The sequence below is a fragment of the Scyliorhinus canicula genome, chromosome 11 (assembly GCF_902713615.1).
Source record: "Scyliorhinus canicula chromosome 11, sScyCan1.1, whole genome shotgun sequence".
NCBI classification, from domain to species: domain Eukaryota; kingdom Metazoa; phylum Chordata; class Chondrichthyes; order Carcharhiniformes; family Scyliorhinidae; genus Scyliorhinus; species Scyliorhinus canicula.
Window position 1 is genome coordinate 110,325,076 of NC_052156.1, and position 23,331 is coordinate 110,348,406.

At 44.3% G+C, this 23,331-nt stretch overlaps 1 protein-coding gene across 3 annotated transcripts; it reads left to right on the forward strand.

The window, feature by feature from the left end:
• Positions 1-825: 825 nt before the first annotated feature.
• Positions 826-16,170, forward strand: LOC119973280 (L-lactate dehydrogenase B chain). Of its 3 annotated transcripts, none has more exons than XM_038811065.1 (8): positions 826-1,031; positions 4,685-4,822; positions 6,534-6,651; positions 6,829-7,002; positions 7,939-8,112; positions 9,637-9,754; positions 12,787-12,910; positions 15,822-16,170. In XM_038811065.1, exons 2-8 carry the CDS (start codon positions 4,694-4,696, stop codon positions 15,987-15,989), a joined length of 1,005 nt encoding a protein of 334 aa, XP_038666993.1. In that variant the 5' UTR covers positions 826-1,031; positions 4,685-4,693; the 3' UTR covers positions 15,990-16,170. The 3 variants fall into 3 exon arrangements, with proteins under 3 accessions (XP_038666993.1, XP_038666992.1, XP_038666994.1); XM_038811064.1 differs by having other exon boundaries at positions 1,016-1,250; XM_038811066.1 differs by lacking the exon at positions 826-1,031 and adding an exon at positions 1,692-1,710.
• Positions 16,171-23,331: the final 7,161 nt, after the last annotated feature.

A 23,331-nucleotide genomic window follows, 5' to 3' on the forward strand; every position in this document is an offset into this window, starting at 1 on the left:
GTTGCGGCCGTGGGGCGAGAGTTAGCAGGGCCAGGATGGGCATAACATCATGTGGGGCTCAGAAATAAAGTGAGCACGGGGTCCTGTAAACGGGAAAATCCGACACCGCTTCCAGGGTTTACAGACCTGTCTCAATCTTATCCATTCCTCCCAGGAGTATAAAAAGCACATGCGGGTGGGGGGCACTTATATCCAGAGGGGTCTGCTGAGACTTCAGCTTGCTGCCTCACGGCGGCGGGGGGGGGGGGGGGGGGGGGGGGGGGGGGGGATGGGGGGGGGGGGGGGGGGGATGGGCTGGGGAACCCATATCAGGTCTGTGTCCTTTCCTCACAATCCTGAGCAAATGCTCCCAGTGTTCCAGAAACAAATACCGCAGATGCCAGAAAAATTTAAAATGTTGGAAACAATTTAGGTTGCATCAGTAGAGGGAAAAATGGTAGAATTGTGTGTTGATTCTAAAATCCTTTGAGTACAGGAATAAGAAGAATTTGCAATCCAAAAACAAAAGGGAAGAATTTATATGAAAGTTAACTTTAGAGACAAGCATTTTGAAAGCCGAACCCTACATTGAATTGTCTCATTATGGTACACACACAAAACAAACTGGAGAGAAAACCATGCATTTTTCACATCAGTGTCACAAGTCAATTGGGGGGGGGGGGGGGGGGAGGGAGGGATTTCTCTCTGTCAGTCTGTCTCAAGAAACTGCCCAAAATTGGACTGATTGGTCCAAATTTAAGCTGGAAGTTTTCATGGACGGGCCTTCAGTATGCATAACACACTCCGGGGTCACAGCTCAATATACGGGGAGGCTTGCTTTTCTGTTGCTGTATATGCAAGATTTTTTTTAAAGCATCCGGGAGGGTGTGGGCACACATTTCAAACACAGCTCCCCTGTTGCTAAAGCAAAAAGGGTGGGGGGGATCTCTGGACCGTGACTTTCGCCGCTGGCAAAAGTTGGATTTCTGGATAAATAACTAACGAAGAAGAGGTTGATGCCAAAGGGAGCATTATTTTTCTTTTGCAACCAAGTAAGTCCCTCTTGAGTCGAATGAAGTCAAGTTTCCCGAACAGCAATCCGCTGGAGGGGGTTTGGTCCTTCCTTCACTCACTGTGACGTCCCCGGCCAGTCACATGAAGCTGAAGAGCTGCCAGAAGTTTAGACTTTGCAACAAGAAATACAATAGACAGAGAGAGAGAGAGAGAGCAGAGCTGAACTGAAGGGAGGTAGAGCAATTTGGAGATCCCCGGTACGTGTCTCTACTCAAATGTTGCAACTTCCTTACCTCTTATGAAGTTTTGATTGAAGAAGTGCAATTTAACTTTGATTTTACTTTCCCTTTGCCGTTTTAAAGTAACTGGATTGCTTTTTAAAAAATGCTTCGCCCTTGCTAACGTGGCAGTATTGGCACTATTTTCCCCCGTGTCTCAATTGGGATTCTTTTAATCGGGCGCGGGATATTTCCGAGTTAGAAATTGTTTAGTTTTAAATCTGCATCGGATTAATCTGCAACAGGGGCAGTAGAATAACCTGAAATACACGCCTGTGTGTGTGTTTAGTGGAGGGCAAATTCACGCTGATATTTGATGGATGGTTGCTTTTGCTTCGGTTTGTGTGCCAGAACCGTGTTGTGTTCAGCGCCTCGGCTACAACTGCTACAAGCGTTTAACCCCGACCTTGAATAAGGGGCGAGGACGAGAAGGAACTGGGTCAGTTACAGGCGGTTTGTTTCGTAAATTGCAAATAAATAATTGAAGCAGAGAAAAACAATTCAGAGGCATGAGTTGGAGGCCATTGTGATACTTTTTTTTTCTCCAGCAAGTTCCGTAATCTTGCACCCTGCTTTAACTTTCACGTTATCACTTTTTCTCATCATCGCATCAAAGTCTGGCAGCATTTGCCATCGATCTGAATCGTGCATTGTTTGCGACTTGTATCTGTGCCATTTTGTGCTGGTTGGTCTCATCTGCACGTGTGCGGGGTGGGATTTCCTGAGATGTATTCACTTGAAAAGTTTCCATCGTAAATTTAAAAAACAAAAATTCAGCAAGGCATCAAAAGTTAAAATCACACTTTGCGCAGTTTGGGAAGGTAGCGGTGTAAATTATTGGCAGGGTTCCAAACCCACTCCTGCTCGATGACTAGTCAAGTTTGCGCTGAATGTCACCTTGCCGGCCCACATGCGGGTTTGCTTTATAAAGAGGCCCATTTGAAACTATTATGGGGCATGTTTCATTATGGCCAAGTATGCAAGTTTTTCCGGGTTGAAATTACAAGTAACTTGTCCGTTTTAACTAAATTGTCCAGAGATTTTGGCCTAAATTTGGAGAAAAAAATAAAGACAAGCTCATAACTACAAATAGGTGCCGAAGTTTATTTCATATAAGCATTTGACCGGTTAATAATGTTCTTTAGACTGTTCCAACTTTCATTTGTATAGCATCTTTAATGGAGTAAACGTCGCCAGGCAACTCTGGTAATTGGATCAACTAAAAGCTAACTCGGACCCATATCAGGACAAGAGGAGTTGTGTTTTAAGGGGCATTATACAGGAGAAGGGAGAAGCAGTGAGGTTTAGGGTGGGAATTCCAGAGTTTGAGGTTTAGGTAGTGGCCTTGTGGAGCAGAGGAAGTTGGGCATGGACCAGAGCCCAGGACTGAAGGAATGCAGAGTTCCCAGGAGGGCTAGAGGGATATTGCAAAGATGGGAAAGGGTGATACACAGGGGGGGATTTGAACACGGGGGTGAGAAGTTTAAAGTGAGGCACTGTTGCTCCAGAATCCAATGTTAAGTTAGTGAGCCCGGAATGGAAAGTTGATTTAGGTTTAGGAGCAGCAGAGATTTGGATGGTAAAGGATGATCCACATTAAGTGCTGGCCACTGAAAGCCTTAATTTTAAATTTGCTATCCTTGTTCAAATCCATCCATGGGAAAAATGACCAGAACATTGAAGTAGTCAAGCCTGGAGGTAACAAATGTATAAATACAACAAAATGGTGAGATATATTTTTATGTTGATTTGGGGTATCCAAAAAACGACAGACGACATTCACATGAACTTAGCAACTTAATACCACAACCATCTTTGATTTACAAAGAGATTGTATTTAACTTTGTGCCAGTTTTTGTCCTGGGTTTAAATATGTGAGACTGTCTTTCCTACAAGGTCATTTAAGTAGAGCCAACTTCCCATGCCAGGAATGAACAAATGGTCACTGTTTGTGTTAAAAGCAGCGTTGGCACAATGAATAACTCCATGCTTGCAAAATGCTTTCATTTCTTCTCGGTTATTGAAAAAACAAATTTGTCAGGAGAGTTAGACAGTTCACCTTGTGGACTGCCGTTCAGTTCCAGCTCAAACTGATAAGATACGGATCTCCTCTGTGACCTGGCAGGGTGGCTCCTGTGTGTATCAAAGAGATCGGGAATTCTCAACCTCATTCCTAAGGAAGCCTGGGGCCTACAACACACAACTACTATCTTGCTCTCCGGGCAGCTGGTCTGGAGAATGATGCAGCATGAGGTGTTGCCCTGGTGAGTGGTCCCAGAGCAGGGGCAGTGTAGGTGGTGATTTAAAAGCTGCTTGTGAATTAACAGGAGGAGGGGGAGGGGGTGGGTGACTTTGCCCTAATATCGGACCAGCCTATTCACGACATTATCAGGCAGATGGGATGAACTTCACATTGTGCTCGCGGACCATCATATGCAAAAACATGTTGTAACATTGTGGTTTTGAATAACTTTTCAGGTTTGTGCAGCATTGTTTATTCTCTCCCCCCCCCCCCCCCCCCCCCCCCCCCCCCCCCCCCATCAGATTTGGATTTTTGCAGTTCTATTATGAAGTGGTGAAGAAAGAAATGCAATTCTGTGGCACCATTCACAAGCGCCGGATGATGCAATATGCTCCGTTTCTTTAAAGGGGAATATAGAGAGCTGGGTGGCATGGTAGCACAGTGGTTAGCACTGCTCCACAGTGCCAGGGTGCCCAGGTTCGAATCCTGGCTTGGGTCAATGTCTGTGCAGAGTCTGCCCTTTCTCCCTGTGCCTGTGCAGGTTTCCTCCGGGTGCTCCGGTTTCCTCCCACAAGTCCTGAAAGACGTGCTTGTTAGGTGACTTAGACATTCTGAATTCTCCCTCTGTGTACCCGAACAGGCGCCAGAATGTGGCGGCTAGGGGATATTCACAGTAACTTCATTGCAATGTTAATGTAAGCCTACTTGTGACACAAATAAAGATTAATATTATTACTTTGCCGCTCCTTTCCCTCACTGGAATGTTTAATGCTGGCACTGGTTGCCTGAAATGGAAAGAATGTTCTTCTCTGGACTTCTAGCATACAAGATACAATTTACAAGAACTCAACTAAATGCTTCATTATGGCATGAATTTCAGCCAATTTACTTAGGCTTAGGCTCTATTGTAACCTTTTTTTAATACCATAACAGTTTCTTCTTAGTTGTGCTGTAGGCCATAATCCAGCACTGAAACTACCCATTTGGCTTGTTCTAGTTTACGAGAAAGTACTTCTTTATAAAACTGGCTGGGACTAGCAGCGTGACTAATGATGCACTTTATTCAAACCAGCTGATAGGATGTGACCATTTTCTTGTCTATTTTTAATACCTTGGCAGAAGATTTATTTGCATTGTTTCAATGGACCTTTTTTTTTCTCTCTGTATTTAGTAAGACAGGATGGCAACCGTACTGCAGAAACTTATCTCGCCTGTCTCTCAACAAAAGTCTGGTGCTTCTAGAAATAAGGTCACTGTTGTGGGTGTGGGCCAGGTTGGGATGGCCTGTGCTGTTAGCGTTCTCTTAAGGGTAAGTTTGGTCACTGGCACCCTCTTTGTCTTTAATATGGATTCAATTATAGAATCATTGAATGTTATAGTGCTGATCGGCGTCTGACTTGGAGAGCATTTGCTCTGCCAACTGACTGCAGTACTCAGGATTTTAACTCCTAGATTTATCGCAACAAACATTTAATTTGTGCCTCGCTCTCTCACAAGTTAGAGTGTCGTGCTGAACATGAAAAGGCCATTTGGCCCATCCAGCCTGTGAAATGTATTCAAAAGAGCTATCCAATTAGTCCCACCCCCCCTGACCTTTCCCTAAATTTCCTTGCAAGTTATTCCTTTTCAAGCCTATATCCATTCCACTTTCTATAGTTACTCCTTCCAACACCCTTTCAAGCAGAACATGCCAGATGTCAACAGCACATTGTATTTAAATGAAATAATCTCATCTCCACTCCTCATTCTTTGCCCAATATACAATCCTTCTGGTCACGGTTTCTCCTGTTAGAGGAACCATTTTCTCCTTAATCTGGCAAAATCCCTTCAGAATTTTGAATGTTTCTGATAAATCTCTCTTTTACCTTCTCTGCTCTCAGGACAACAAGCCCAGCTCCTTTAGACTCTCCACATAATATTGGTCCTTCAATAATTTCACTCCTAGCTATCGCAGAATTATTATAGTGCAGAGGAGGCCATTTGGCCCATCATGTCCACAACCGCTTTCTAAATGAACATCAGGATTTAGCACCATTCCCCGGCATTTTCCCTGTATCCCTGAACATTGTTTCTATTCAAGTAATCATCTAATGCCCTCTTGCATGCCTCAATTGAACCTGTTCACCACACTTCCAAGTGCCACACCTCAACCCTAAACCACTCTGTGAGAAGAAGGTTTTTTTCTCAACGCACATTTGTTTATTTTAGAAATCACTTTAAATCTGTGCCTTCTTGTTTTTGATCTTTTACGAGAAGTTTCTCCCTAGCTGCTCTGTCCAGCCCTCTCATCATTTTGAACATCTCTATGAAATCCCGTCTTGGCCTTCTTCTCTCCAAGGGGAACAGTCCCAGCCTCCTCCAATCTGTCCTCATAACTGACGTTTCTCATCCCTGGAACCATTCTTGTAAACCTCTTCTGAATTCTCTGGTTCGAAGTAATATAAATGGAGGGAGATAGTGGCCTCGTGGTAATGTCACTGAAGTAGCAATCTAGAAGTCGAAGCTAACGCCCTAGGGGCATGGGTTTGAATCCCACCATGGCAGCTGATGGAATTTGAACTCCATTAATAAAACCTGAAATTGAAATTTGGTCACGGTAATTGTGACCATGAGACTATTATCGATTGACGTAAAAACCCATCTGATTCACTAATTCTGCTGCCCTTGCCTAGCCAACATATGTCAAATCCACAGAAATGTGGTTAACTCTTAACTGCCTTTGGACATGGCCTAGCACCACTCAGTTCAAGGGTAATTTGAGATAGAGAACAGTTGCTGACGTGAACAGCAATGCCCACATCCCATAAAATAATAAATTTGAAAAAGAAATTGCAACAAATTATTTTAAGCCTTCCAGAAAGCTTCATTTTCTAATGGTTTCATTAGCTCGGACTAAGTTTATTTCTCATTGCAAATCGTTGAAAGTTTGTTTTAAATGAAGTGATTAAGCATAACGCAATATGGATAGTTAGGTTGTAAAGAAAGATGCCACCTTAACAAAACCCCGCTCCTGTTCTCAGGAACTCACCGATGAGTTGGCCTTGGTTGATGTTCTGGAAGACAAATTGAAGGGTGAAATGATGGATCTTCTTCATGGCAGCCTATTTCTCAAAACTCCTAAGATTATGGCTGATAAAGGTAATTTGGTATCATAAGGAATGGCAAGAAATGATTTGCTTTTAATTTTGTCTTGGTTCACAAATGCAGGAAACAGAAGTGTTTTCGAAGTCCTGTGCATCAAGCTGGAGGATTTTAACTTGCCGGTTCTATCTGTTGCCCTTTTGAAACTTAACTGTCTTATTTTCCATTCTGCAGATTATGCAATAACTGCTAATTCCCGGGTGGTGGTGGTTACTGCGGGGGCACGTCAACAAGAAGGCGAGAGCCGTCTCAATCTGGTCCAGAGAAATGTGAACATCTTCAAATTCATCATCCCTCAGATTGTAAAACACAGCCCCAACTGCACAATCATCGTTGTTTCCAACCCAGGTGACTGCAGAATGTTTAACCACAAATTTACTTCCAATCTTGGCAGTTAAAACTTTCAACACCAACACCAACTTGTGTATATGAGACTGGAAACATGTGTGTTTATATAACATAGAACATACAGTTCTGAAGGAGACCATTCGGCCCGCCGAATCTGCACCGACCCACTTAAGCTCTCACTTCCACCCTATCCCCGTAACCCAATAACCCCTCCTCACCTTTTGGTCACTAAGGGCAATTTATCATGGCCAATCCACCTAACCTGCACATCTTTGGACGGTGGGAGGAAACCGGAGCACCCGGAGGAAACCCATGCAGACACAGGGCGAACATGCAGACTCCACACAGACAGTGACCCAGCGGGGAATCGAACCTGGGACCCTGGCGCTGTGAAGCCACAGTGCTAGTCACTTGTGCTACCGTGCTGCTCTGTTAAGTTCTGTATTACTAAGTGGCCAGCATTTTCCCAAAGACTGGTATTAAATTAACTGGGATATGGTTTTCTGCTTTTTTCTCCCTCCTTTCTTAAACAGTGGTGTCCCATTTGCGGATTTCCAATCCCCTGGGACCTTTCCAGCATTTAGGGAATTTTGGAAGGTTACAACCAATGCAGCTGCATTACAACCAAATGTTTTAAGAATAGCGCCCCCTCCAAACACACATACACCCCACCACTGGTTCTGCTCCAAACATTGCAACAGAGACTGCAATTCAAAAGCATTTCGTAGCCTGCAAGGCGCTCGCTATGAGATATTGTGTGGCCATGATAAATGCAATATAAATCCCAGTCTTCATTCCTTTCAGTAAGGAGTTATTTAATTAAGCCCATTTGTGGCTGAATTGCTTTATTGAATCGTGCCACTATGTTGCATTTGCTGTAATTGTAATCAGTTGGAACTGCAAAGGGCTCATGTGTTTTGTTTTGTTGTGTTCTAGTTGACATCCTGACTTATGTAACTTGGAAGATTAGCGGCTTCCCAAAGAACCGTGTGATTGGCAGCGGCTGTAATTTAGACTCTGCCAGATTCCGTTACCTGATGGCTGAAAAACTTGGTCTCCACCCATCTAGCTGCCATGGATGGGTGCTCGGTGAACATGGGGATTCCAGTGGTAAGGCATAAAAAATGGTTAAACCTTGTGGTCCCAAAGTGATACATTGAACAGAAACCAGACATTTTTTCTTTGTGTTGAGTCAATTTTAACCCTAACATCCCAGGCGGCAGGGCAGTTAAAACCTGTTACCAGCTTTTAACACTTGACTCTGAACCGTTCCTAGTTGAGGTCTTCCCAACTCTAGACTTCCCAGGTCCTTGAGACCCCTGCCCCATGCTTGCATCCATTTGATACCAACAGCAACCACATCTGCCTCAACTTTCACTCCAAATCCAGACCCCAGAATTTAAGTTAACAATGTGCGTTTTGCACTCTTCCTGCCCTGTCCACCCAAGCCGCCTTAGTGTTGAGTTTTTTGTGTCATATAATTTGATATATATTTTTTAAGGAGCTTACAAGTGAATTTGCCATTGCTGTAAAACGGTTAATATTTGTTGGTTAAAAGCAGAAACTGCAAGCATTGGCCATATGGAAAACAAACAGAAAATGCTGTAAATGCTCAACAGGTCTAGTAGTATCTGGCATCTGTGGAGAGAGGAAAAGGGGTGGGATTTTCCAGTCCTGCCCACCTCCTGGGCCGGACGTTCCTGCTGAGGTCGACAGAAGCTTCAATTATCCATCAGATTGGCCATTCCAGGGCGGCATGGCGGTGCAGTGTTTAGCACTGCTGCCTCACGGCTCCGAAGACCCGGGTTCACTCCCAGCCCCGGGTCACTGTGTGGAGTTCGCACATTCTCCCCATGTCTGCATGGGTCTCACCTCTACAACCCAAAGATGTGCAGGGTAGGTGGAATGGCCATGCAAAATTGCCCCTTAATTGGAATTTTTAAAAAAAAAGATTCTGACCCACCCGCAACAATTCCCATGGCAGGCTGGACCATAAATTTACCCTGATGATTTGGGTTGGCGACCTTTCATCAGAAAGCTTTGTTTAGCATAAGACAGGGCTTCGTTGATTTAGTTCCTTCTTGTTCACAACTAATCTTTATTTGCTCACTGAGCATTTCTGATGTTTGATGAACAAGCTACCAGAGGGTGTCACGGTGGCACAGTGGTTAGCGCTGCTGCCTCACAGCTCCACGGTCCCCAGTTCAATTCCGGCCTCGGGTGTTTGTATGTGTGGAGTTTGCACTTTCTTCCCATATCTGTGTGGGTGTGCGCCAGTTTCCTGACACTGTCCAAAGATGCGCAAGTTAGGTGGATTGTCCATGCTAAATTGCCATTAGCGTCCAAAACGTTAGGTTGGGTTATGGGAATTGGGTGAAGACGTAGGGTGTTCTTTCCAAGAGCCAGTGCAAGCTCAATGGGCTGAATGGCCTCCACTGTAAATTCCATGACTTGCATGACAATATTAAATAATAAAGGGGAATTGCTCCGTTGAATGTGATGTGCATAATGTACCATTATATTTCTAACATATGGCAAACATATCTGCCGAATGATGCAATGAAATGTTTGCCAGAAGGTCTCTGGAGCAAGATTGCACAAAACTGTCTACAGTCAGATGTTTTGCATTTGCAGTTCCTGTTTGGAGTGGTGTCAATGTGGCAGGAGTTGGACTGCAGCAGATTAGCCCTGATATCGGAACTGCTCAGGACAAGGAGAACTGGAAAGATGTCCACAAAATGGTGGTGGACAGGTAAAATAAAGTCTTTACAAAATAATCATCATAGCACAATGTAGAAAATGCATTGTGCTGATATTCAAACCCAGGCTTTTCTTGAAATTATATCAAGCTTTAACCAGCAACTCAGAAATGAGTCGGGGTGTTGTCGAACACTAGATACGGGCAGCAGTAGACCACACCTCCATTCAATATGATAGTGACTGACCTCAGGGTTCAAATCCACTTTCCTGCCTACTCCCTATTTCGCTTGATTCCCTAACAGACCAAAAATTGAAAGATATTTAGAAGACAGCGTTTTTAAAATGTACTTGGGAACCAATATCATTGCAACAGCTTAAATAGTAGCAATCGTTTTGCAAACAGACATAGTCTGATATGATTCAGTTAAAGGTAACCAGGTGACTTGTAGTTATAGTAACCGATAGGTTATTGTTTCATATCTAAGTGGGCACAAAGTTAAAATACAAAATGATGAGAATTCAAAACCTTTTAAAACTGACCAAAAAGATCTTGGGCTGGATTCTCCCAAAATGCGGTTATGTCACCACGCCGGCATAAAAACGCTGGTGTTTCACTTCCAAGTTTCCTCAAAAAAACAAGCTAATTCACCAGCCTTCAAGGGCGAGCAGGGACCCGGTGTGATGCACGCAGCTTTAGCTGCAGATATGGCCCTCCGCATTTCCGGTTTCGGGTCCGTGCATGTGCACGGTGGCGGCCTCCAGCGGCCGCGCCAAGTGCCATGGCGGACTCGGACTGCAGAGGCAGCTTCAAAATGTAGGCCCTCTCGGTTGGCCGCGCGTCCGAAGATCTGACTGGCCTGATCCCCCTTCCCACCCACCACAGACGCCATGCAAGGTTCCCGAACGGCAATAGGTGGTTAAAACCACGCCGTCGGGAACGGCCGGTTGGGAGCGGACAGGCCTCTGGCAATGCCCCCCCCCCCCCCCCCCCCCCCCCCCCCAGCCACGTGGAGTACTTCACAAAAACGCTGATTCTCGGGTCCCGGAGAATCGCCGGAACGGGGCCGGGCCCGATTTCGGCGCGAAAGTTGATTCTCTGCCCCCAGCTCCAAATGCGATTTCAGCGCAGGGCTGCGGAGAATCCAGTCCATGGTATTTATAATCATCTTTCATGTCCAAAAAGTTGTCTCATCTAGTTAAGTATTGTTGAAATGTGGCTTCTGTTGTAATGTAGCCAACACAAGGACAGGGATAGGCCATTCAGCCCTTCAAACCTGTTCCAATGATCAGGTAGATTATGGGTGATATGTAAATCAGCTTCTCTTGATATAGAACATAGAACAGTACAGCACAGAACAGGCCCTTCGGCCCTCAATGTTGTGCCGAGCCATGATCACCCCACTCAAACCCACGTATCCACCCTATACCCATAACCCAACAACCCCCCCTTAACCTTACTTTTATTAGGACACCACGGGCAATTTAGCATGGCCAATCCACCTAACCCACACATCTTTGGACTGTGGGAGGAAACCGGAGCACCCGGAGGAAACCCACGCACACGGGGAGGACGTGCAGACTCCACACAGACAGTGACCCAGCCGGGAATCGAACCTGGGACCCTGGAGCTGTGAAGCATTTATGCTAACCACCATGCTACCCTGCTGCCCCAATCCTTGTTGAAGAAGAAGAAGCTCTCAAAAACTCTCTCCAATTGTCTGCTCATATCCAGGTTTTTTGGGAGAGAATTTCAGATTTCCACGACCTCTTGTGCGAGCAGGTGCTTCCTGCGTTTCCCTGCTGAATGACATCACTCTAATTTCATGCGTTTTGGTTTTGTTTTCCCCATCAAAATGGCAGGCAAAGATTAGGGACAGCAAGGCCCCATAGAGAATAACGTTTTCGGTTAAGAGATTTGCTCTGCTCACAGAATCTGTCATCAAACTTGTGAAGTGGTTGAGAACGGTGTTTTTCGGGGCTGTGAATGGTTGGGGGCATCATGCCTGAGCTATAACAGGTGTTACAAACTTCAAGTGCTGTTGCTGTATAAAAAATGGTGTTTCCATGCTTATCGACGATAGCTCCAACAGAGGAATTGTGGAAGTTTACACCGCAGAAGGCATCCATTTCGATAATCATGTTCTGAGCAGCCAAATAAGACCTTGCTATCAGTCATAAATCAGTGTGAATGCTGACAGCTGGATGGAAGAACTTGGGCGGGATTCTCTTCTACCCAGCGGGGCGGGGGGTCCCGGCGGGATGGAGTGGCATGAACCACTCCGGTGTCGGGCTCCGCACCTTTAGGGGCCAAGCCCTAACCTTGAGGGGCTAGGCCCACACCGGAGTGGTTGGTGCCCCGCCGGCCAGCGGAAACGGCCTTTGGCACCACGCTAGCCGGGGCCGAAGGGACTTCGCCGGCCGGCAGAAGTCTTCGCATGCGCCGGAGCATCAGCGGCTGCTGACGTCATCCCTGTGCATGCGCAGGGAAGGGGGTCACTTCCGCGACCGCCATCATGAAGACTATGGCGAACGCGGAAGGAAAAGAGTGCCCCCACGGCACAGGCCCGATCGGTGAGCCCCGATCATGGGCCAGGCCACCGTGGAGGCACCCCCCCGGTGCCCGATGCCCCCCCCCCCCCCCCCCCCCCGCAGGACCCCGGAGCCCACCCACGCCACCTGGTCCCGCAGGTAAGGTAGGTGGTTTGATTCACGCCAGCGGGACCGGCATGACAGCAGCGGAATTCGGCCCATCGCGGGCCGGAGAATCGCCGGGGGGGGCCCTCCGACAGGCGCGGCGCGATTCCCGCCCCCACCGAATCTCACCGGTCCCCGGCAATTCTCCGACCGGTGTTGGGTCAGAGAATGGAACATTTAACTTCAATAGATGAAAAGATAACAAAAAGCCTTTAAAAGCAGCCACCGTGGCAAGAAAATGAATAGTCAGCACAATGTGTTTTGTATATATTGAATCATGCTTGAAAGCAACAATTCCAGTTTGTGGAACTTGTATGAAGGATTTCTGACAAGACTATGGCTATTCTCAGAAGTATAAATGGCTGATTTTAAAACTCTGCTCTTTGCTAGTGCGTACGAAGTGATTAAACTGAAGGGATACACTAACTGGGCCATTGGTCTCAGTGTTGCTGAACTGACTGAATCCATTGTGAAAAATCTGAAGCGTGTTCATCCAGTGTCCACCATGGTAAAGGTATGAAATCTTACTGCAGTGTGATTCATTTAAGTATGTTACCTGGTTTCTAGTCATTTAAATGACTTAAGAGCGCGACTCTGGATCACCACACTGACAGTGGCTATTAAATGGAGATGTATTACATTGTATTGTACTTTAGATTATGCCAGAGTGTTAATGGGTGACTGCTGTTCTACTTCCACTGTGGTTTGTTACAATTGAGGCTTTGGGTGAAGCTTTTCTTTGAGCAGTCATTCAATATTCCTTGTTCTGTGCCCCTTTCTCCGTGATCATAGTGGTTGTTTGCGTGATGTGCTTTTTCCTCCTATCATTATGTGGCCTGCACAAACAACTAAAGCTCACTAAATTATGTGTTGGGTTTAACCAATTTTGACACAGCTCGCATTAACTTTTCTTATTGGTAAACTGATAGTGAGACACAGATTAAAAGGGCTAAATGTTGATCTCTGGGTTAGCTACAAATGGCCTGAACACAGAAAAGCTGCACTTTTCTCACCAGCTAAATGAGGGATTATCGGCACGTATGCATTAATGAAACCAGAACTAATGACCTATCAATTCTTCAGCAGAAATAGTATGAAGCTTTTGTTAAACGTGTGTGATGGGAAAGCATTCATCAAAATGTTGCCCTTCCTCATTTTGTACTTGTATATTATCATCATCTGAGTGTCTCATGATCTTTTCCGCAAGGTAGCCAAAATGTTTAGCCTTTAAATCTTTATTATTCTGGATGTCTGATTCGCAATCAATAGAGCAACATTTTGACACATTGTAATACCTATATTACATGTGACATACATTAGGTCGGGGAAATATAACAATGTTGTGAGGATTTTTGACACATCTGGATTATCAAAGGCTTCCAAGTGCAAGACTAACTGTTATCGAGTATTCACAGTTCTTCACCAGATTTGATCTGATGCACCTTTTGAAATATATTGATGTAAAATCATGAATATTTAAAACTCGAGGAATAGCATCAGATATTCACCGTACAATATTGCTACATTTGCCTTCAGCCTTGACGCGTGGGCAGTACTGGAATTATCGGACAGTGGATGCATGGACGTGCATCCTGCTTCAAAGAAAATAATGTCCACTTACAGGGCTGGGCAAACTATTTAGTGGAAACCTAAAACCATAACGGGTAATTTAAATTTAACAAACTTGTTTCCTGATACACAAATAATCCAGTGTGGATGGTATTGTAAAGATTGTTATTGGATTATTGTAATTGAATCACAGAGCAGAGGAATAAACACATGGATAATGTCACTTGAGCAGTAAACTATTAAAGGAGATTTATTTAGTAATTAGATAGCAGGCCATTTCAGCACATTCAACTTTTAAGATGCAGTTCCTTGTCACCCCTTAAACTCCTTTAGTTAACAAAATATACACCTCGTCTATGCAGGCTTTGCTCATGATTTAACCCATTTAATATTAGATAGATAGAGAAATACAGCACAGAACAGGCCCTTCAGCCCACGATGTTGTGCCGAACTTTTGTCCTAGGCAATTTATTTCATTCTGGGGCTGGTTTAGCTCACAAGGCTAAATCGCTGGCTTTTTAAGCAGGCCAGCAGCACGGTTCGATTCCCGTACCAGCCTCCCCGGACAGGCGCCGGAATGTGGCGACTAGGGGCTTTTCACAGTAACTTCATTGAAGCCTACTCGTGACAATAAGCGATTTTCATTTCATAGAATTTTGAACACTTAAGGGCAATTTATCATGGCCAATCCACCCAACCTGCACATCTTTGGACTGTGGGAGGAAACCGGAGTACTCGGAGGAACTCTTAATCTTTTATTATTGTCACAAGCAGGCTTACATTAACACTGCAATGAAGTTGCTGTTAAAATCCCCTAGTCGCCATACTCGGGTGCCTACTCAGGTACACTGAGGGAGAATTCAGAATGTCCAATTCATCTTACAAAACCGTCTTTCTGGACTTGTGGGAGGAAACCGGAGCGCCCGCTGGAATCCCACGCAGGCTCAGGGAGAACCTGCAGACTCCTCACAGACAGTGACCCAAGCGGGAATCAAACCCGGTGCAACAGTGCAAACCAATGAGCTACCGTGCTGCCCAATTTAGCCCATATGTCTGGTGAATCTGTGCCAAAGTCACTCCAAGGCCATTAGGTCCTTGAGAACCAAATGCAGTATTCTAAATAAGGTCTAATCAGAGGCTTCTGAAACTGCGATTTGTTTTCCAACCTCCTTGTGTTAAATGCCAACTTACCAGTCATCTTTTTAAATAACTTCTTGACGTGTCCACTAGTCTTCAGTGATTAAATATACACTTTTTTTTTAGGTTGCCAATTATTTTGCCATTACATTTATGTTCACATATTATCCCTTGACTACCTCATTCTTTTAATTCAATGGGATTAAATTTTAGGCTGGTTGGACAATGGCCAGCTAATTCAATATCGTTGGGTCTGTACACCACTCGCTATTTCACCCGATCGACTGGAAGGAATCTCTGTTGATTGGAAAAACTGATGTTCCTGATTGCAAGTGCTTTGAATCTGTTTGTGAACAGAACTCTGCACCGTTTCCAGTTATATTGAGTAGGCTCCATAAGAGTCTATTTAAGTGCTTTCTGTACTGTAGAAGTGTCCTCCTGCATATCTCATGTAAATTTACAGCTGCTTTAAGACTTCCAAAGTGATGGGTCTTGGCTGTAGAAGCTGGCGTGGGCTCTTTTTAAAACTATCTCAGCTTTGCTCACCATTTCGGCTGTTTTTCTTTTCCCTCTTGCACACAAGGCAGCTTTTGATACCAGGTTAGTTAAATGCACAGCTTGTACCTTCAGTTGGTAAGAGTAGTGTATGTTTTCATGGACTTTACTGCAAATGCAAAGTGTTTTTTCTAATGATTATGCAATTGTTTTTTTAACCCCAGGGCATGTATGGCATAGAGAACGAGGTCTTCTTGAGTCTGCCATGTGTCCTGAGTGCTGATGGTCTGACTGATGTCATCAACCAAATGCTGAAAGATGATGAGGTGTCCCAGCTGAGAAAGAGTGCTGAGACCCTGTGGAATATTCAGAAGGAACTGAAGGACCTGTAATGGGAGGGCTGACTGCAGTACTCCTTCACTGATGCTCCAAATCAGCCAATGACAGCTAGAGGTACCTGCATTCTCTTGTACATGATTTGTATTGAGGAGATGTTTTTGCCACCTGTTTTCAGCAGTGTAACTGGTCCAAGTTATTATCACTCAAACAATGAAATAAAATGTATACATCTTCCATTTGTCTTTGACTGCTTCAGTATCAATGTTCTTATTTCGTGAGGGCTACAAAGAATTCAGCACTGGTTTGTAGAGTCAAACACAAAGTAACTTTATTTTTACAACACTATGTACACAGTACCAGCAGTTCACTACTTGTTCCCTCTAGTCGGTACAACACTGGCCAGCTCTATTAATGCAGCTGCTCTGCTAATGATTGCATTGGCAAGCTCATATTTCCCAAGTTGACCCAAAAGACACGATGGAGTAACTAATTGTCCCCAGCCAATAGGAGCTGGGCAGGTTCCTGCCTTGCATCTCACCAAACATCGTTTAGCACACTGGGCTAAATCGCTGGCTTTTAAAGCAGGCCAGCAGCACGGTTCAATTCCTGTACCAGCCTCCCCGAACAGGTGCCGGAATGTGGTGACTAGGGGCTTTTCACAGTAACTTCATTGAAGCCTACTCGTGACAATAAGTGATTTTCATTTCAAGTTTTAGGGTTTATATTATTTTCACACAAATGAATGGTCCATCTACTCTGTTGTTCCATAAAATGTATGTCAAACCCACCCATTAATGATCCAACCTTCGCTCCCCAGCCAGCAGTCTGATTCAAGAATGCATTGCAGAAGTGTTATCTGGTTGAGTTTAGTTAATTCTATGGTCATTCATTGGACCATACAGTACAAAGAGGCCATTCAGTCTATTGTGCCTGTGCTGTTCAGAAGAGTTACCCAATTAGCCCCACTCCTTTTTCACATAACCCTGGAGGATGTTTCTTTTCAAGTATATGTCCAATTCCCTTTATAAGTTTGTGAATATGGTTCTTTCATTCTTAAGATGGTGCATTCCTGATCATGCATCCGACTGATCTTTTGCCAGTAATCTCAAATCTGTGCCCTCTGGTTGCCAACCTTCCTGCCAGTGGAAGCTTTCCTCTTTATTACTCTATTAAAATCCTTCATCATTTTGAAGATTTCTATTAAAACCCTTCATCATTTTGACGACCTCACTTCAATTGCTACTTAATCTTCACTGAAAAGATTAACCCCAGTTTCTTGGCCTCTTAAGGTCACTGAAATCCTTCACCCCGGTAACATTTTAATGAATCTCATCTGCACCCTGTCTTGAAGTCGTGAATATCCTTACAATGTGATGGAAGATTTTGCAGATATAAACTTGTTGGATGGGGGTGGTGGAGAACAGTAATTATTTGGATATGGTTAAGTAAATGGGGCATATTTCACGTATATTTTTGTTTGTTCTTTGAGGCAAAGATGACCATATTCATCTGAGCTGCTTGGTAGGATCCTGATGGGTGCATATGTCTATGCCAGAAGGTTCTGTTGCAGATAGGATTTGACACCACAGAAAATAGAATTTTGGGTGAATTGCTCGCTCAGGATTTCCTCTGCTATGTTTTCTCTCCATTTCTTGTAAGGGGCTAAGACCTCAACCACGTGTTTTGTTTTTATAAAATAGATATATCTTCATGGCTGTTTATAAAATTTCAGACTGGACTAAGGCCTTTTAAAATGGCTGAATTCGTATCTAGCTTATAATCATCAAACAAAAGGAACAATCTGTCACTATCGGAGAATGTGTACCTTGTTAACCCCCCCCCACCCCCCTTCCCGTGGGCTTCAGGGGCCAAATTCAAAGAGAGCTTTCGAAAGGTCATCAGCATTTTATAACTAACTGAAACTATCTCTGCCATATGGTTTGGGACGTGGAGAAAAAGAGGTAGGGGGCGCGTCCCATGATGTCATGCTGGCAGGGCGGGCTCTGATTCAGCCTGCTCTGCCAGCAACTTCATCTTTCGAAGATTAGGCCGCCATTCTTGAAGGCCACCCCAGTGCACAAAGGTTCACTTGGGACCCCCCCCACACGCAAACCCACCCCTCCTGCTGGTACTGCTGCCTGGCACTGCCCAGCCCTAACCCTCTCTTTTTCTCTCCCCACCCATGTGATGGCACTCGGTTCTGCTACTTTTGGGTTTCACAAAAGCCTGTTGGCATGCCAAGATGAATGGGAGGGGAGTGATTCGGGTGTAGAGAAACAAAAGAGCTTAAACATGTGCATAGATTTTCCAAACTCGGGATACCCCGAAGCACTTCACTTTTGAGGTTTAATTACTGTCATCATGCAGCGATATCCAGAATGAGCATTTAGCAAGGTAAGGTCCCACAAGCAACTGTTAAGTTATTGGAAATTTAAAAATTGGAACAGGAGTAGACCATTCAGCCCTTCGAGCTCGCTCTGTCATTCAATGAGATCATGTCTGATATTCGACTTATTGACCGTTAATTAATTTTTTTGTGATGATTGCGGTCACTTGATGGGTCGAGTTCATTTGTGTCTGCAGCCCATCAAAGCTATTTTCCTGTAGGAATTATTCAATTCTTCCTCTGAAGAAGAGTCACGCAAATCGTTAACTTGTCTTCCCTCCCTCCACAGAGACTGCTTGACTTACTGAGTTTATCCAAGGTTTTCTGTTTTTATTTCTTATTCCCAGCATTTTATTCACCTCTTCCTGCTGTTCCCGCTATTTCTCCCCTGTTGGATCAGCCCTCGCAGACCTCACACCATCTGACCACTGGCTATTAATGGTATTCTAACTCTGCTTTCTGAAATATGGGTTAAAGAATAGTGACCATAATTCCCTTTCTCTTAAGATTGAGGACTGATTTGTTGTGTGGAAATTTCCTTCAGTACCCAGGTAAGGCCACAGATGTTATTATAAAGCCCATGATAATGGTTAAGAGTGATACAGTGACTCTCTCTCCCCTTTTCTATAGTTTTATCACATGACCACTAAATAGTTTCAGAATTAGACATCATCATGTTGGATCTGAGCACAAAGCAAGGTAATAGTGCATCTAATATAAATTGCCTGTAATTTTCCTGTCAGTTGTGCATTATGTGAACATTCTTCACCAAAGTAAATTCATAACAAGGGATCACTGGCTCTGGGGCACATCTTGTATTAAATGCATGTGCATTCAAATGTTACATTTCCTTGGCAACAAATGCCTTGGGTGGTGATTTTGAAAACTCACCACTATTCTTAGCATTCCCCCTATACCAAAAAGGGTCGATATTCTAAATTGTGAATAGGGATTCTCACTCCCTGACTCCGATGTAGGGAGACAAGACAAGACTATTCGGGTCAAACTATATTTTCAAGTTGTCCCCCGGTATAACCCATACCTTCACTGAAGATTTCATCTACTTACCACTTAGTAGCATCGATGTCCTGGATGCTGCATTGCTGAGTAAGTAAAGTAGACTTTAAACCACTTTTTCAGGTTAAGTCAAGTTATTTTATTATTATATTTTTTTTCTTTTAAAAGCTGCAAACACTTTCTTTACAGAAAGGTAAAAAGATCTTGCTTCTGGATCCTGCTGGTTGGTTGAAGGGACCTTCAGGCCCAACTTGACAATCAATCTTCTTTAAAGTCTGGTCTTCTTGAGATGCATTCGCTGGTTGGCTCTGTTGCTGTGTCTTGTCGATCCCATGTACTGAGCTCTGATTGCTGGCACTGCTTGCTATCTCTGAGCTGACTCTGACTCCTTTTAAAATTCTAGTCTTCCTTAGCTGTTTAAACTCAGCTGCTTGTCTTGTCTTTCCCATGACCGAGCTGTGAGAGCTGAATATGCTTCTCTCCTCTCTGAGTTCTGCTCCCCTTGCCTTTTTTTTCTGGTTCTGCTCTTTCTAACAATCATTAAGTTTTTATTACCTTAATGTCAATTAACTTATTTCCACTTTGATTGTTAAAAAGTATCTTTGATCTAAACATTCTAATGCAACTAAGTATTCATTTTGGGCATAACCTCACCTCTCAGATCTGATTACATTGTTTCCTTTGTGATGTTCAAAGTTCCTTTGTGATATTCAAAAATGCTTTGGTTTCAAGAGGTGTTATTTTTAATTTCTGTCATTTGAATAGTTTAATTTTCCAATTGTCCCCAGCTCATAACTTTGCCTTTGATTTTGACTCTAAATTATGTTTCTCATAGACAGGTTGTCTCCAATTTTCTTTAATTTACTTGATGTTAGTAGAATTTCACACTTAGAATTGACACCAAATTCAACTGAACATCATCCATCCTTTCCAGCTGTTTACTAAGAGAGTTAATCTCAATGAGGGTGTGAAACCTTTGCTTTTAACTGTATGCTAAAATTTCACTTGGTTATGACTTGAAAGACCTGCCTGTTTTAAACATTCGTCACTTAATTCAATTGAAACACTCATCCATGCTTTTCCAGATGCTTCGTAAAATTGTTACATTCAATGAAAGTGTGAGCCATTGTTTTAGCTTAATACATGAACCCTATGTGTTTGCTAAGCCTGCTTGAGAGAAAGTATTTGCATTTTATAATCCTGCTCTTTGCAGCTGCTATTAACCCTTCATGGGATCTTTCCCTGTATCCTCTCATATTTCTCTCAGACCAGATTGCCAGACTTCCATGTTTCAAATGACGCATTTTTCTGTATTTTCAAGAACAGTGGCTTTCCAATCCCCTATGCACACAGCTTCTACCTCTCCATTGAAAGGCAGTGTTTCCATAATTGTAGCGGAAATATGATCAGGTGTAGGCCATATGGCCTCTCAAGCCTGGTCCACCATTCAATAAGAACTTCCATATCCAGTCCCCTTTCCTTCCCTATCCCCATAATCTTGATAACTTTATCAATTGATATCAGGGTTGAATCAACTGGGCATCCACAGATTTCTGCGGTAGATGGTAATCCTCAGGAGATTCTTTTTATTCTTTCATGGCAATGCCAGCATTTTCAGTACCCACCCTGAACCATCTGGTGGTGTGGTGGCACAGTGGTTGGCACTCCTGCATACCAACGCCAGGGACCTGGGTTCAGTTATAACTTTGGGTGACTGACTATTGTCAAGCTTGCATATTCTCTCTGTGTCGACATGGATTTCCTCTGGGTGCTCTGGTTTCCTCCCATAATCCTAAAATGTGCAGGTTAGGTGGATCTGCCATGCTACATTGCCCCTTAGTATCCAAAGGCAGCCTAAATTGCCCAAAGGTTAGGTGGCGTTACAGGGATAGGGTGGTGGAATGGGCCTGGGTAGGGTCAATGGGCTGAATGGCCTCCTGCACTGTAGAGATTCTATGATTCTGATTGCCATTGAGAAGGCGATGATGAGCTACTTTTTGAACCGCCGCAGTCCATGTGGGTGATATATTTTCAAGGCAGGATGGTGTGTGGATTTGAGAGGAACTTGCAGCTGGTGGTGTTCCCAGGTATCTGCTGCCCTTGTCCTTCCAGGTGGTAGAGGTCACGAGTTTGGAAGGTGCTGTCAAAGGAGTCTGACGCATTGCTGCAATGTGTCTTGCAGATGGTACACACTGCTGCCACTATGCATCGGCAATGGAGGGAGTGAATGTTGGAGGTGGTCGATGGAAGTCAAGTGGGCTGCTTTGTCCTGGATAGTGTCAAGCATCTTGAGCCGTGATGGAGCTGCACTCGTCCAGCCAAGTGCAGAGTATTCCATCACAAAGTGAAGATATTTTGCTTCCTCTCAATCCGAAATAGGAAATTGAAATCTTTCAGTGTTGAGATCAATAGATTCTGTTTGGCACATTTTCAGCTAATATTAAACAAAGGCCAGTGTTAATGAAGTTAATCAGCCTTTATCTAATTGAATGGCAGACCAGGCTTGAGCATGTGAACGGCCTCTTCATGTTCCTATGATTTTCACCTCCAAGGTGTTTGCTGCAATCCAGTGGACAGAATACCTGACTCTTTTTTTCTACTCCCACTCAGCTGATTTACATTGTCTTGGTGACAGCTGGCAGTGAGAAATTTCAGCATCGGTATTGTTGGCAGGAATGTACCCAAAACCATAATAAACGTGTGTCGTCAGTGCAAGCGAGCGCATATCCCGGCAAACATTTGATGGCATGCCCTTGAGTGCAGGCAGCTCACAATTTTTCATGGATGGGAAGTCAAGTGCAACATTGCAAAAATGATGTCTTTAAGAACATTATATAATCACCGAAAAAAGGTGATTTCTTTCTCTCGGAGGGGTGGGCAAGGGGAAGCAGAGAAACGGGGAGGAATTCTCTGGCCGGTCGCTGGCGGCAGGATTCTCTGGGCTGCCAGTAGTGCACCTCGCTCATGCATTCCCAGCAGCATGGGGTGGTTCAATGAGAATTCCTACTGACAAGTGGCCGGATTAGAGAATCCTGCCACCAGCGAACGGCGCGGCCAAATTCCTCATCCTCACGAGAAGCGGTAGTGGGGTGGACCCGCAATGGAGAATCTCGGCCCAGTCCTAGCAGCCAGGGACTGAGGTAATCAAGGATCATGACCACTGATGTTCCCAACAGGCCAAATAGAGACCAGCAGACACTGCAGATATTCCTGAGCTGATAGGAGAGAGTCCTGTGGAGCCTTGTACCCGTTTAACCATGAAAATTTCTGGCAGGCGTTACCAAGTGGCATCCAGAATGCGATAAGCTGAAAGATGGTGTTATAACCCCCATGCGATGCATGGGGATGACCCGATTAATCTCCCTGTGAGCCTCATGGAGTTAATTCAGGGACCTTAAAAGCCGCCCCAGGCAGGAGTCGAGCTGCAGAGTAGTCCCGGCTGGGAAGACTTTACTTTTGGTAATAAATCATTCGGTTGACTCTCCTCCCCGCACTCCTCTGTGGCGACTAAAGATGGCGTTGAGGCAAACTGATGGATAGAGGGAAGGTTTACCTGTGGTACCTGTCCTTCAGATGGGACCAAACAAGTCATTGACATTGTGCAGGCTGCCAGCCCCGAGAAACGGGTGCACAGAGGGGAAGCACCCTCATCAGACGGAAGAAGATCAGAGGATGATTTTCTATTTGGTTAATAAGCAAAAGGGGCTGCCACTACCAGCCATCAGCTGCAGATACTGAAACCTACTCTGCACCACCCATCACTTCGCTCTCCACAACTGTTTAACTCTTGCACCTGCTGCTGGTCATTTGTTTTTTTCTATCTTGTATCTATCTATCTATTGTATTTAATTTGTTATTTTATAATAAACTACCTTAAAATCACCTCTGGGCTTGACCCCTTTTTTGGGGTAATCTGAGACTCTTGATCTCAAATCTTACAGCATAATTCTCTGACTATGCTCGCTGGCGGCTGAGATTATACATGGCGCAGC